This window comes from Bombina bombina, chromosome 12 (genome assembly GCF_027579735.1).
Source record: "Bombina bombina isolate aBomBom1 chromosome 12, aBomBom1.pri, whole genome shotgun sequence".
NCBI lineage: Eukaryota > Metazoa > Chordata > Amphibia > Anura > Bombinatoridae > Bombina > Bombina bombina.
Window position 1 is genome coordinate 67853541 of NC_069510.1, and position 16061 is coordinate 67869601.

The following is a 16061-nucleotide window of genomic DNA, read 5'->3' on the forward strand; positions in this document are numbered from 1 at the left end:
ATAGTAAAAACAAACATGTTAAATAAAAGTAAACATAAAAAGAAACAGATTGTGTAAAAAAAAAAAACAGCAAATAACTTACTTGCTTTATTGCGAAATGAGCACTTATAAATTAGTATAGCCCCTGCCTACAGCTAAATAAAGGAGCAGACAGACTGAGCATGGGCAGAAGCTGACTTCCTATCTCTCTAGCGTTCAAAGAATAGTAAGCCAGCTGATATTACTCTAGAATATTTGACATTAAGCTAAATATGCTTTCCTGTAGAGACCATACCCCCCTTGTAGGGCTGTGGCAGGAGAAGTAATGGACACTGCAAAAAATAAGTTAAGAAAATAAATAAAAGGTAAAATCCATTTAAAATTATGAATATTATACATTGCAATTACTTCTATTAAGTATAACCCACTGCTTAGTGTTTTTAATACAACAATGAAACAGACTGTTTATATCCCTTTAATTAACCCTCGATATGAAGAGGGTAAATAAATCCCAAATTATTTTATAAAAAAGTTGATTTTCACACTATTACCCTTAATATTTCTTATTATTGTGCTGTTTGACACAAACCTTTAAATATGCCTTTGAGTCGTGGGCTCATCTAAAGCGATTCAGTTGATAGCATATCCAAGCCAATGGATGTGTTTAGATTATAGTCATTTTATCAAAGTTTTAAATATAGATATCAAAATGAATGGGAATTTTTTCAGTAAGAGAATTTGACAATGTTTGTTTGCACAATTTTTAAATCTAGAAAATAAGCTTTAGCACATCAGAATATTAGTTTCATAGGCATTTATCGATCTTTAGTAAATACTGGTCCTTGCCATGTCTGAGTTTCCATATCACATTATTTTTCTAGGCATGTAAAAGGACTTGTGCCCAGCAGAACATTATGGAAAACTGTGGCTGCAGCCACTGGGAATTCGCTTATCCCAAGGATGTAGGATTCCCGAAGTGTAATCTCAGCAACATTGTTGTCCGTAAGTAAACTAGATACTGAAACTTTGCATGTCTTACATTGCTGTCTTTTGCCTGTATTTTATTACCGATGTTATACCTAAGATATAATAACTTCCTGGGTTTTGGTCAAGATTGTGTGAAGTTGTGAGTTCAAGTAAGATTTACTAAATACAATCTCACCATCAAGGCAGAATTTACAGCCTAGGTAGATGTAGGCACCAAAATCTGAAGTGTCCCAGTGCTCCTCACTCACTGTTCACAGCTGTGCCGGTGACCTTAACTAAGAAGTGAAATATCAGCACTGTGCATGTGTTGCCACCGCATGCATTGCACATGCACGGGGGAAGCCGGATGCCGTGCATGCATAATACTTGTGGCGAACTTAAAGGGACATGCAGTTTTAAACAATTTTCCAATTTACTTCTTTTATCTAATTTGCTTTGTTATCTTGGTATCCTTTGTTGAAAGGCATACATAGGTAGGCTCAGGAGCTAGGTACTAGCTGATTGGGTGCTGCACAAATATGGCTTTTGTGATTGGCCTACCAATGTGTTCAGCTAGCTTCCAGTAGTGCATTGCTGTTTCTTCAAGAAAGGATATCACGACAATGAAGCAAAATTTATAACAGGAGTAAATTGTTAAGTTTTTTACAAATGCATGCTGTCTCTGAATCATCTTAGTTAAGGTCACCAGCTGACCTGTATTTATAATAAGCAGAGACAGGCGTCCCTCTATGGAGGGCACCTGTAGTCACATGCTTACTCTGCCTTATTATAAATCCGGCCCTGCTCACCATGGTTTTACTTTGTTGTAACATCATATGCCACTTTCTAGATATTAATTTTTTGTTAACAAAATATCTCTGATTATCAGCATTCTAAGGTTAAAATCTAACTAAACAAAATATTAACATATATTAGTTACACAAGCTTACATGCCTCTTTCTGATATACTCACATGCAGAATAACAACAAACCTACTCTCCACCAACCAAATTCCATAAAAGCATACAATTATTAGCTCGGCAACCGTCTAAAATTCTTTCAAACCCATGCTCTCCTCTATCTCCTCTCTTTCCTGTCCAAACCAATCAGTCTGTCACTAAAACTCCACATATACATTGTCCTTGACAATTTGGCTGCACCTATTACAGCTTACAAATCACACATTCATCCTCAACCCTGGCATACTTCTCTGATGAGATAATTGTACATATGTTCCTACACTACTGAGCGTCGCATTCGAAAGTCTTGCTGTTCAGCTGACTATTTTCACTATGCGTTCATCTTGCACTACTCTGCTCTTTCCTTTAAACCAAAACATCTGTTCTTCACTTCAAGTTCAATTCACATCTCAGCCTACTCTTACCTCCTATTACCACTTCTTTCAGTTTAAGATTTTACTAACCACCAACAACAAAATAGACTTAATCAGAAATTAAATAATCACCACATTAGCATTCACTACCCCTCTCAACCATTTATAAACATCCAAAACTCATATATCCTTAAATACTCAGTTTATTTGCCCCTGTTAGAGAAGATGAAATATCTGCCCTTATATTGTCCTTCCCACCCTCTAACTGTTCCCTTCGATTCCATCCCCTCACAACTAATGACCTTCCTCTCATCTGCTCTTACTCCTGTCTTCATACATATATTCAGTCTCTCCCTTAACACTGCTATATGTCCCTCACCCATTACACATGCACTAGTCGACTCGCACCTATCCTCAAAAAAATCTCTTGATCCAGCCTTCCCTTCCAACTGGAAAGGCTAGTATATACACGTCTATCATATTTCCTCACATGACTCCTTTATCCTTTGCAATCTGGATTTTGACCCTAACACTCAAAAGAGACAGCAATCAATAAAGGGACACTGAACCTATTTTTTTTCTTTTGTGATTCAGATAGAGCATGCATTTTTAAGCAACTTTCTAATTTACTCCTATTATTAATTTTTCTTTGTTCTCTTGGCATCTTTGTTTGAAAAAGCAGGAATGTAAGCTTAAGAGAGGGTCCATCTTTGGTTCAGCCCCTGGGTAGAGCTTGCTGATTTGTGGCTAAATGCAGCTACCAATCAGCAAGTGCTATTCAGGGTACTGAACTAAAAATGGGCCGTCTCGTAAGCATACATTCCTGCTTTTTCAAATAAAGATACTAAAGAAAATAGGAGTAAATTATAAAGTTTCTTAAAATTGCATTCACTATCTTAATCATGAAAGAAAAAAATGTAGGTTCAGTGTCCCTTTAAGGACACTAATGACCTACTTACCACACAATCAGACAATTTCTCTCTGTTAATCCTTCTTGATCTAACAGAAGCCTTTGAAACTGTTGACCACACTCTCTTGTTGCAAACCCTCCAATCCTTTGGCTTTTGTGGAACAGCCCTCTTGTGGTTCTCCTCCTATCTCTCTAATTATATATTTAGTAGCATATCCTCTGCCCCTTTACCACTTACTGTTGGGATGCCACAAGACTTTGTCCTGGGTCCTCTTCTCTTTTCAATCTACACATCCTTAGGTTCCTTAATTAACATCCCATGGGTTGGGTTTCAGTATCATTTGTATACTGATGACACCTAAATCTATCTCTTTGCACCAGACTACCCCCCCCCCCCTCCTTGCTAACTCACACCACTAAGGGCTAGATTTATTAAGCCCCTACGGCAGCAAGATCTCTCAAGAACTTGCTCGCCTGGATTTATCAAGCAGCGGTCACCAGAACGCTGCTTCCCTAACATCTACGCCACCTCTATTGTGGTGAAATTCAATCTCCTCGGTCGAGTCCGACCGAGGAGATTGACAGCTCCTGCCCGCGCGTGATTGGCTGTGCGCGGGCAGAGGGCGGGATTGCACGCGAGCGCAAAATTGCGCTCGTGTGCAATGTTAATTACCTGCGGGTAATTTCGCCCCACCATAGGCGAGCTGAGGCATACAGGGGCGCGTATAGGCGCCCTGTACGCCTCAGCGTTGATAAATCTAGCCCTAATTGTCTTTCAAATAGTACATCCATGTACTTTCACTACATCAAGCTAAGTCTCTCTAAAATGGATCTCCTTATTTCCCCCTTGTTCCAAGATCCCTACCCCCCCTAGCTCTCTATAGCTTCAGCAGGTAAAATGGATATTTGGGAACCAATTATAGGAGAGAAAATATTCCAGTACACTGTCCCTTTAAATGATATACTTATCTTCCTGTAAAGAATTATTTTTGTCTGATGCCACCCTCTGTTCTGCTTACAGGAGACTGTGTGAAGCTGTACGAATTTAAGTTTGCACACGATGATTTGATCTGTCACTGCCCCCTCCAGTGCAAGTAAGTGTTCTGGATTCGATTTATTTCTTTCTTATTTACTTTACTGTCCCTTTAAGTGCTTGACCGTCTGTCCCTAACATCAGTCATTATAATAGGGATGAATATAACACACACTAACCTTTTTTCTTACCTCAGTTCCTCTCCTCCCTTTGTCATCCCCATGAACCCCCTTAGCACGTAAGTCTACAAGACCCGCTGTTTTGTAGATCACGTTCATGACAGCGGATTTACAGCAGCACAACTCTTGGCAGATCCCTCTACCCCTTAGCCCCCTATAAATGCTACCTTGTATAGTAAACCAATGTTTATAGCGATGCACAATCTGTTGGCGCTCCACAAATGACTGATAATAATAATAATAATAATAATACTATGGCAGGATTGGACAGGGGACAATGGAAAAATTAATGGTAAGACCCCCTGTACATCATTACAAACAAAGAAGCTTATTAACCAAACAATATAACTCCTTCCTCCTGCCATATAGGGCTCAATTTATTAAAGCCCTACGGCTGCAAGTTCTCACAAGAACTTGCTCGCCGTAATTTAACAAGCAGTGGTCACCAGACCGCCGCTTCCCTAACCTCTTCGCCACCTCTAAGGTGGCGAAATTCAATCTCCGCGGTCGAGGAGATTGACAGCTCCTGCCCGCGTGTGATTGGCTGTGTGCGGGAAGCGGGCGGGATTGCACGCAAGCGCAAAATTGCGCTCGTGTGCAATGGTGATTACCTGTGGGTAATTTCTCCCCACCACAGGCGAGCTGAGGCGTACAGGGGCACGTATACGCGCCCCTGTCCAACTCAGCTTTGATAAATCTAGCCCATAGTGCCGCAGACAAATGCATACTCCTAAACTTACCTTCCTGCTTTTCAACCCTAAGGCGGTGTACCTTGTATTAAGCCTCTTCAGACTGCCCCCTTATCTCAGTGCTTTTTACAAACTTGCATTTTAGCCAATTAGTGCTGACTCATAAATAACCCCCGCAAAAGTGAGCACTATGTTATCTATATGGCACACATGATTAGCTGTGAAAAGCTAATAAAATGCACTGAGATAAGAGGCGGCCTGTAGGGGCTTAGAAATAGGCAGATATTTAGAAGTTTAGAGGTTATACAATATTAATATAACAATGTTAGTTGTGCAAAGCTAGAGAATGGGTAGTAAAGGCTTTACTTTAAGGACAGTCCTGAATTTGGTCAGTCTGTCTGTCTCACATATTTTAAAGGGCTAAGCTAAAGTTTCCTGGATTGTCCCGACTTTGCCTAAATGGGATTCCTGTTTCTTGTCCATGTATGACAAGAATCTACTTCACTTTACACAAAATCAGCTGCAGTTACTTCTCTAATCCAGCAGGGGTCGCTGTTGTGTATAAATGTAACTGTAACAATGTAAAACAGCACTTGTATTGTAAAAACACAGGAGCCTATAACCAAATCATAAAAATGCAAATTCTGCAGCAGTTAAAAAAGACCTTTATTGTTCAAAACATTGGGTCCAAAAAACACTGAGTTGCTGTAGGATTTATACAGTAAGGATCACAACGGTTTTGTCTTATCAATAGTTTTTACTATTGGCTTCCATTGAAGGTAACCTATTTTAACGTGCCTGTATAAATTAAAAATCATACTAAGAGATTTTTTTTGGGAAGATTATCGCCACAGTGTGCACGCTAAACATGCGCAGGAGCGAAAACTTAATTTCAGACTAATCTTTAGGAATAAATATTCGGAAAAAATAAGTTTTCCGAAAATTTGCTGTACTATTCAGTATTCATTTTGTTTAATTTAAAACAGAACGAATACTGAATATTTGAGGGGCATTTACATTCCTATCAGCGTGGCCTGGGGGGCTCTGTAAAGAAGGGTCGGGATGAGCACAGCTTCCCAGTAAGCTAGAAGTATTTAACCCTTTAAAGCTAATTTAAAGGAAACAAATGAATACTGACAAATGTCATCAGTATTTGTTAGTTTTCTTTAAATTAGTGCATTCGTTTGGATATTGGTTTCGTGAAAACGAAACACATATCAGTGTTTTCATCATGAATTCACATTTGTAACCAAACTAAAGCTTAATGCAAAGATTAGTCACCAAAAAGTTCACACCGGTCTGAGTTTATGCATATCATATTGCCTGGCTTTGGTCATACTTGAACATATGATTTATTTTTCGTTATTTATTATCTCTGGTGGATTATGGCCCCCTCCATTAACAAACTGACTGGAGCGTGATGTCTCTGCAGGGGATTACACAGAATTATAGTTAACTATGTGGGTGATTTTATTGACTTCCATCATCCAACTGAGGATTTTCCCAGGCAGCACATTCCTGGCAAAAGGGGCTTATGGGAAGCCATGTGACAACCTGTAAGGTAGGGGAGGTGTCTGTTATTTTGATAACATTTTGTCTCCCAGCAACTCACATTTATCATTACTTATTATATAAGCGACATCAGTATTACAATATACTTTTCTCTTGTTAAGTGTATCCAGTCCACGGATCATCCATTACTTATGGGATATTAACTCCTCCCCAACAGGAAGTGCAAGAGGATTCACCCAGCAGAGCTGCTATATAGCTCCTCCCCTAACTGCCATTACCAGTCATTCTCTTGCACCCAACGACTAGATAGGATGTGTGAGAGGACTATGGTGATTATATTTAGTTTTATACCTTCAATCAAAAGTTTGTTATTTTATAATAGCACCGGAGTGTGTTATTCCTTCTCTGGTAGAATTTGAAGAAGAATCTACCTGAGTTTTTACTATGATTTTAGCCGGCGTAGTTAAGATCATATTGCTGTTTCTCGGCCATCTGAGGAGAGGTAAACTTCAGATCAGGGGACAGCGGGCAGATTAATCTGCAAAGAGGTATGTAGCAGCTTATTATTTTCTGACAATGGAATTGATGAGAAAATTCTGCCATACCGATATAATGTAAACTCAGCCTTAAATGCAGTAGCAGCATCTGGTATCAGGCTGTCATGTATGTATATTTTACACTTCAGTATTCTGGGGAATGGCACTTCACTGGAATTATACTGTGTGCATAAGACTTTAGCCTAATTTGCAGGGACTGGCAACAGGCTCTTTAATAACACTTAATTTATGTTAAACGTTTTTTGCTGGCATGTAAAATCGTTTCATTTTCTGAGGTACTGGGTGAATAAAATGTTTTGGGCATTATTTTTTCCACTTGGCAGTTGTTTTATTTAATTTATGACAGTTTACTGATCTCTCTCACTGTTGTGTGTGAGGGGGAGGTAAAAAAATTCAGTCAGAAGCTCATTGTATTTCCTGCATGATCCGGTTCATCTCTACAGAACTCAGGGGTCTTCAAAACTTGTTTTGAGGGAGGTAATCATTCACAGCAGAGCTGTGAGATTGTAGTTGACTGTGATAAAAAACGTTTATTTCTGTAACTTTTTTTTTTTTTTTTTTTTTTTTTTTTTTCTGCTATCAGGGTTAGTTATCCTTCGCTAATGGGAACAAGCCTTTGCTAAAATTGTGTTTTTTACAAAGATTTGATGCTATAACCTTTCAGTTTATTAACTTTCAACTGTCATAACTCTTTCTGTGCTTCTTATAGGCACAGTACGTTTTCATATTATAGTAAATTACTTGAAAAGTATTTCCAAGTTGCTAGTTTATTTGCTAGTGTGTTAAACATGTCTGATTCAGAGGAAGACATCTGTGCTATATGTGCTAATGCCAAAGTGGAGCCCAATAGAAATTTATGTACTAACTGTATTGATGCTACTTTAAATAAAAGTAAATCTGTACAAATTGAACACATTTCACCAAACAACGAGGGGAGAGTTATGCCGACTAACTCGCCTCACGTGTCAGTACCTGCATCTCCCGCTCGGGGGGTGCGTGATATTGTGGCGCCGAGTACATCTGGGCGGCCATTACAAATCACATTACAGGATATGGCTACTGTTATGTCTGAAGTTTTGGCTAAATTACCAGAACTAAGAGGTAAGCGTGATCACTCTGGGGTGAGAACAGAGTGCGCTGATAATGTTAGGGCCATGTCAGATACTGCGTCACAACTTGCAGAACATGAGGACGGAGAGCTTCATTCTGCGGCTGACGGTTCTGATCCAAACAGATTGGATTCAGATATTTCAAATTTTAAATTTAAGCTGGAAAACCTCCGTGTATTACTAGGGGAGGTGTTAGCGGCTCTGAATGATTGTAACACAGTTGCAATACCAGAAAAAATGTGTAGGTTGGATAAATATTTTGCGGTACCGTCGAGTACTGACGTTTTTCCTATACCTAAGAGACTTACTGAAATTGTTACTAAGGAGTGGGATAGACCCGGTGTGCCGTTCTCACCCCCTCCGATATTTAGAAAGATGTTTCCAATAGACACCACCACACGGGACTTATGGCAAACGATCCCTAAGGTGGAGGGAGCAGTTTCTACTTTAGCTAAGCGTACCACTATCCCGGTGGAGGATAGCTGTGCCTTTTCAGATCCAATGGATAAAAAGTTAGAGGGTTACCTTAAGAAAATGTTTGTTCAACAAGGTTTTATATTGCAACCCCTTGCATGCATTGCGCCTGTCACGGCTGCAGCAGCATTTTGGTTTGAGTCTCTGGAAGGGACACTTGAATCAGCTCCATTAGATGAGATTACACACAGGCTTAAAGCTCTTAAGTTAGCTAACTCATTTATTTCAGATGCCGTAGTACATTTAACTAAGCTTACGGCTAAGAATTCCGGATTCGCCATTCAGGCGCGCAGAGCACTGTGGCTAAAATCCTGGTCAGCTGACGTTACTTCTAAGTCTAAATTACTTAATATACCTTTCAAAGGGCAGACCTTATTCGGGCCCGGATTGAAAGAAATTATCGCTGACATTACAGGAGGTAAAGGCCATGCCCTGCCTCAAGACAGAGCCAAACCTAAGGCTAGACAATCTAATTTTCGTTCCTTTCGGAATTTCAATGCAGGAGCAGCATCAACTTCCTCTGCTCCAAAACAAGAAGGATCTGTTGCTTGCTACAGACAAGGCTGGAGACCTAACCAGTCCTGGAACAAGGGCAAGCAGGCCAGGAAACCTGCTGGTGCCCCTAAAACAGCATGAATTGAGGGCCCCCAATCCGGGAACAGATCTAGTGGGGGGCAGACTTTCTCTCTTCGCCCAGGCGTGGGCAAGAGATGTCCAGGATCCCTGGGCGCTAGAGATAATATCTCAGGGATACCTTCTGGACTTCAAATACTCTCCCCCAAGAGAGAGATTTCATCTGTCAAGGTTGTCAACAAACCAAATAAAGAAAGAGGCGTTTCTACGCTGCGTACAAGAGCTTTTATTAATGGGAGTAATCCATCCAGTTCCACGGTCGGAACAGGGACAAGGGTTTTACTCAAATCTGTTTGTGGTTCCCAAAAAAGAGGGAACTTTCAGGCCAATCCTGGATTTAAAGATCCTAAACAAATTCCTAAGAGTTCCATCGTTCAAAATGGAGACTATTCGGACAATTTTACCCATGATCCAAAAGGGTCAGTACATGACCACAGTGGATTTAAAGGATGCTTACCTTCACATACCGATTCACAAAGATCATTACCGGTATCTAAGGTTTGCCTTTCTAGACAGGCATTACCAGTTTGTAGCTCTTCCATTCGGATTGGCTACGGCTCTGAGAATCTTCACAAAGGTTCTGGGTGCTCTTCTGGCGGTACTAAGACCGCGAGGAATTGCGGTAGCTCCGTACCTAGTCGACATTCTGATACAAGCTTCAAGCTTTCAAACTGCCAAGTCTCATACAGAGTTAGTACTGGCATTTCTAAGGTCGCATGGATGGAAGGTGAACGAAAAGAAGAGTTCTCTCTGTCCACTCACAAGAGTTCCCTTCTTGGGGACTCTTATAGATTCTGTAGAAATGAAGATTTACCTGACAGAAGACAGGTTAACAAAGCTTCAAAATGCATGCCGTGTCCTTCATTCCATTCAACACCCGTCAGTAGCTCAATGCATGGAGGTGATCGGCTTAATGGTAGCAGCAATGGACATAGTACCCTTTGCACGCCTACATCTCAGACCGCTGCAATTGTGCATGCTAAGTCAGTGGAATGGGGATTACTCAGACTTGTCCCCTACTCTGAATCTGGATCAAGAGACCAGAAATTCTCTTCTATGGTGGCTTTCTCGGCCACATCTGTCCAGGGGGATGCCATTCAGCAGGCCGGACTGGACAATTGTAACAACAGGCGCCAGCCTACTAGGTTGGGGCGCTGTCTGGAATTCTCTGAAGGCTCAGGGACAATGGAATCAGGAGGAGAGTCTCCTACCAATAAACATTCTGGAATTGAGAGCAGTTCTCAAGTCGGACAACATCACGACTGTAGCTTACATCAACCATCAGGGAGGGACAAGAAGCTCCCTAGCAATGATGGAAGTATCAAAGATAATTCGCTGGGCAGAGTCTCACTCTTGCCACCTGTCAGCAATCCACATCCCGGGAGTGGAGAACTGGGAGGCGGATTTCTTAAGTCGTCAGACTTTTCATCCGGGGGAGTGGGAACTTCATACGGAGGTCTTTGCCCAAATACTTCGACGTTGGGGCAAACCAGAGATAGATCTCATGGCGTCTCGACAGAACGCCAAGCTTCCTCGTTACGGGTCCAGATCCAGGGATCCGGGAGCGGTTCTGATAGATGCTTTGACAGCACCTTGGACCTTCGGGATGGCTTATGTGTTTCCACCCTTCCCGATGCTTCCTCGATTGATTGCCAGAATCAAACAGGAGAGAGCATCAGTGATTCTAATAGCGCCTGTATGGCCACGCAGGACTTGGTATGCAGATCTAGTGGACATGTCATCCTGTCCACCTTGGTCGCTACCTCTGAAACAGGACCTTCTGATCCAGGGTCCCTTCAAACATCAAAATCTAATTTCTCTGAAGCTGACTGCTTGGAAATTGAACGCTTGATTTTATCAAAACGTGGTTTTTCTGAGTCAGTTATTGATACCTTAATACAGGCTAGGAAGCCTGTTACCAGAAAGATTTACCATAAGATATGGCGCAAATACTTATATTGGTGCGAATCCAAGAGTTACTCATGGAGTAAGGTTAGGATTCCGAGGATATTGTCTTTTCTACAAGAAGGTTTAGAAAAGGGTTTATCCGCTAGTTCCTTAAAGGGACAGATTTCAGCTCTGTCCATTCTTTTACACAAACGTCTGTCAGAAGTTCCGGACGTTCAAGCTTTTTGTCAGGCGTTAGCTAGGATCAAGCCTGTGTTTAAAACTGTTGCTCCACCATGGAGTTTGAACTTAGTTCTTAATGTTTTACAGGGGGTTCCGTTTGAACCCCTTCATTCCATTGATATCAAGTTGTTATCTTGGAAAGTTCTGTTTTTAATGGCGATTTCCTCGGCTCGAAGAGTCTCTGAGTTATCTGCCTTACATTGTGATTCTCCTTATCTGATTTTTCATTCAGACAAGGTAGTTTTGCGTACTAAACCTGGGTTCCTACCTAAGGTGGTCACTAACAGGAATATCAATCAAGAGATTGTGGTTCCATCTTTGTGTCCTAATCCTTCTTCGAAAAAGGAACGTCTGCTACACAATCTAGATGTAGTCCGTGCCCTGAAATTTTATCTACAGGCAACTAAGGATTTTCGACAAATGTCTTCCCTGTTTGTCGTTTATTCTGGTCAGAGGAGAGGTCAAAAAGCTTCGGCTACCTCTCTCTCCTTTTGGCTTCGTAGCATAATACGGTTAGCTTATGAGACTGCTGGACAGCAGCCTCCTGAAAGAATTACAGCACATTCTACTAGAGCTGTGGCTTCCACTTGGGCCTTTAAGAATGAGGCTTCTGTTGAACAGATTTGCAAGGCTGCAACTTGGTCTTCTCTTCATACTTTTTCCAAATTTTACAAATTTGACACTTTTGCTTCTTCGGAGGCTGTTTTTGGGAGAAAGGTTCTTCAGGCAGTGGTTCCTTCCGTATAAAGAGCCTGCCTGTCCCTCCCGTCATCCGTGTACTTTAGCTTTGGTATTGGTATCCCATAAGTAATGGATGATCCGTGGACTGGATACACTTAACAAGAGAAAACATAATTTATGCTTACCTGATAAATTTATTTCTCTTGTAGTGTATCCAGTCCACGGCCCGCCCTGTCACTTTAAGGCAGGTAATTTTTCCATTAAACTACAGTCACCACTGCACCCTATAGTTTTCCTTTCTCTGCATGTTTTCGGTCGAATGACTGGTAATGGCAGTTAGGGGAGGAGCTATATAGCAGCTCTGCTGGGTGAATCCTCTTGCACTTCCTGTTGGGGAGGAGTTAATATCCCATAAGTAATGGATGATCCGTGGACTGGATACACTACAAGAGAAATAAATTTATCAGGTAAGCATAAATTATGTTTTTACATGTGAATATCGCTGCAATGCGATTTGAGAACCTGCGGACGTGTTGTGACCAATCCTGTGGTCGATCTTGTGATAGGTTGACATAGGGGTGTGTGTTCACAACCCCTTCTCTGATTGGATATCTGACTATACATAAGGAGGAGGGCATACCCAATTCAGGTTAGCTTTTGATAAAGCCGTTTGTTGGTGAAATGCGCATCAGGCGGTATCCTGAGTTGACAAACCTGTTATTTGTTTAAACTCTACTGAGCTATAATAGATTTTGGCCGTGTTTAGAGTTGCACTAATCTTTGACTTTTACTGTTGCGAGGCTTCGCCTCTTTATACAGGTCATTGGTAATGGTATTTATTGGTAACAGTGCTATCTCTAACCGCTTGCTAATTTTCAGCTCTCCCGTTTTTTCGTAGTATTTTTCCTAGTATTGATCATCTGTTTTTTCATTTAGCCACTCTCCTTGGAGTTTGCACCACTTTAATTGTAATTGTGAGACTCTAGTCTCTTTTATAGTATTTTTGTGCGACTCCCTGGTGGGTTATTTTGACTATTACCTGATATAAGTTATTGTTTCTTATGGGTTGTCAACTCACCTTTCAGTTATTAATCTGAGTTTTAATACACACACACAACATTTCTTTATGAATTATTTATGAAATAAAAGTTATATTTTAATTTCCCTGAGTAGATTACCCTCCTCTTCTTGCCTTTTAGGTATGATAATTGTGTTTTTTCCTCAATTTTTTCTTTGAGTGCTCACACTTCAAGTCCTTCTTTTCTCCCCCCCCCCCCCTCTTTTTTGAGGTGTCTGGAACTCAACTCAATATGCTGGAATAACAACTCAAAACAAGAAAAGTCTTCCCTAAAGTAATATTTACTGAAGAAAAGATAAGCAGAAACAGATAAAGTCTCTTTACAAGCACAGAACTCAGTGAGAACTGTTGGAAAGGAATTTTATGAAATGTCCAGCAACAAAATAGCATATGCAAGTAGGTATAAGTCTCTCAACAAGCACAGAACTCAGCGAGTACTGTTGGTGAGGTATATTGAGAAATGTCAAGAAACAAGTAAGCATATGCAAGTAGGCACAAGACTCTCAATGAACTCAGAACAGCATACATAAGTATCACAACAGAAGTCTTTGATTTTAGCAGTAGTAGAAGTATACATCAGTATTACAAGCAGGGTTCTTTGATCTCAGCAACAGTATATGCATAACTAAGTATTTCAGCAGAAGTCTTTGGTCTCAGCAAAAGCAGAAGCCTATGTCGGTTTTACAAGCAGAGGTCTTTGGTCTCAGCAGTGGTATAAACATACATCAGTATTACAGGCAGAGGTCTTTGGTCTCAGCAGTAGTATACGCATACCCAAGTATTTCAGCAGAGGTCTTTGGTCTCAGCAGTAGTATATGCATACCCAAGTATTTCAGCAGGGGTCTTTGGTCACAGCAGTAACAGAAGCATACATCAGTATGATAAGCAAAGGTCTTTGATCTCAACGGTGGAGCAGGAACTGGGAGAGCACCTTCCAAGTCAATAACTTGCAGAATGAAGCATTGAGTAGCCTTTTGTAGGAACTCCCACTCCTGTACCTTTCAGGAGCGAGTTTCGGTAATCAACTACTTGTCAGGGTTTTTCCCTGTTTTGTTTGCCATGTGCTGCTGGCAGCCATTTTACTCACCTCTCTTCCTGACTATGGTGCATTGTGGGGGATGCTGCTCATTTACTGCACTTCCTTTTATGTCCAGACTGGTGTGCATCATCAATGTGAGACAGGATGCAGTCTCAGAATTGTGATGTCATCATTTATTATTTAAAGGGCTTCTGTTCAGTATGCTTTGCCTTTGCGTTGTCTCAGACCTGTTTGTGAGAGCTCCTGTGTATTACCTGGCTGCCTGACGTCCTTCCTGGTTCCTGATCCCTGGCTTGTTCCTGACTCTGCTGTTTTCCTTGTTCCTGATTCCGGCTCGTCTGACTACCAGCTCTGGTTTTGACTCCTGGCTTGTTATTTGACTTGTGGACTTTTTATTATTTTTTGCTATTAATAAAGGTGTGATTATTTTTGCACTTCTCGTCTCAGTCAGATTCCTGGCACCCTGACATTACGCAAAGGCCATGAATCCTGATGGTGCTAATTATCCACCTTTACCTGCCATCATTTCCAGGATGGATGTACAAGATCACCGCTTGGATCAATTTGCACTATCCCTGCAAACCCTGCTGACTCGCACTGCACATTTGGACCAAAGTGTCCCTTGTGGGAGACTAATAAACCTGTGATTTCAAATTACCCTGAAGGCCTTTGATAGTCTTAAGACTGCCTTTGCTGCCGCTCAAGTTTTGTCCTCCTAACCCTGTCCTGCCTTTTGTTCTTGAGGTCGATGCATCTGAGACTGGAGTAGGTGCCCTCTTGTCTCAACGTCCTACGCCTGACGGTTCCTTGCATCCGTGTGGTTTCTTCTCTAAGAAATTGTCTCCAGTGGAGTGCAATTATGAAATTGGCAACAGGGAATTACTGGCCATAATTTTGGCACTCAAGGAATGGAGGCATCTTCTCGAGGGTACTAGCGTGCCAGTGCTCATTCTTACTGACCACAAGAATTTAACTTATCTATCTAATGCAAAACATTTGTCGCCCCGACAGGCCAGATGGGCGCTATTTTTGTCTCGGTTTAATTATGTGGTCTCCTACCTGCCTGGTAGTAAGAATGTTAGGGCTCATGCCCTCTCTCGACAATTTTCGGCTCTGTCCAAGGAGAAGTCTGTACCTACTTATGTTATACCTCCTGACCATATTTTGGCTGCCATACATACTAATTTGACTTCTCCCTTGGGGGAGGAGATTCTAGCTGCACAAACCAATGCACCTCCTGAGAAACCTAGTGGTAAGTGTTTTGTTCCTGAGAATCTTTGAACTAAACATTTGCACACTTACCACTATCCTAAAGCCGCAGGTCACCCAGGCAAGAACCAAATGATTTGGTCTGTCACTCGACAATTCTGGTGTCCAGGTCTTCGTTCTGATGTTGCAGCGTATGTTGCCTGCTGCTCAGTTTGTGCACAGAATAAGACTCCTCAACGTCTTCCTGTGGGTCTTCTTCAACCTATTGCTAATGGTGAGCGTCCTTGGACACATCTTTCCATGGACTTCATTGTCAAGCTCCCTGTTTCCAATGGCAATACCGTTATCCTTATGGTGGTTGACCGTTTTTCTAAAATGTCACATTGCATGCCCTTGATTAAGCTGCCCACCGCTCAGGAGCTTGCTTCAATTTTTGCCCAGGACGTCTTCCGTTTACATGGGTTACCCAAGGAGATAGTGTCGGATCGGGGTAGCCAGTTTGTCTCCAGATTTTGGCTTTCCTTTTGTGCTCAACTGGGGATCCAGCTTT

The 16061-nt window shown here is 41.4% G+C and overlaps 1 protein-coding gene across 1 annotated transcript in view; it reads left to right on the plus strand.

Annotated features, from left to right (window-relative positions):
• LOC128642671 (amiloride-sensitive sodium channel subunit gamma-like) overlaps nucleotides 1-16061 on the plus strand; it is a 169874-nt gene that overhangs the window by 37817 nt on the left and 115996 nt on the right. Inside the window, exons 6-7 of the mRNA XM_053695453.1 lie at nucleotides 861-981; nucleotides 4210-4282. Of these exons, the coding sequence (XP_053551428.1) occupies nucleotides 861-981; nucleotides 4210-4282 (194 nt within the window). The remainder of the gene's footprint in view (nucleotides 1-860; nucleotides 982-4209; nucleotides 4283-16061) is intronic.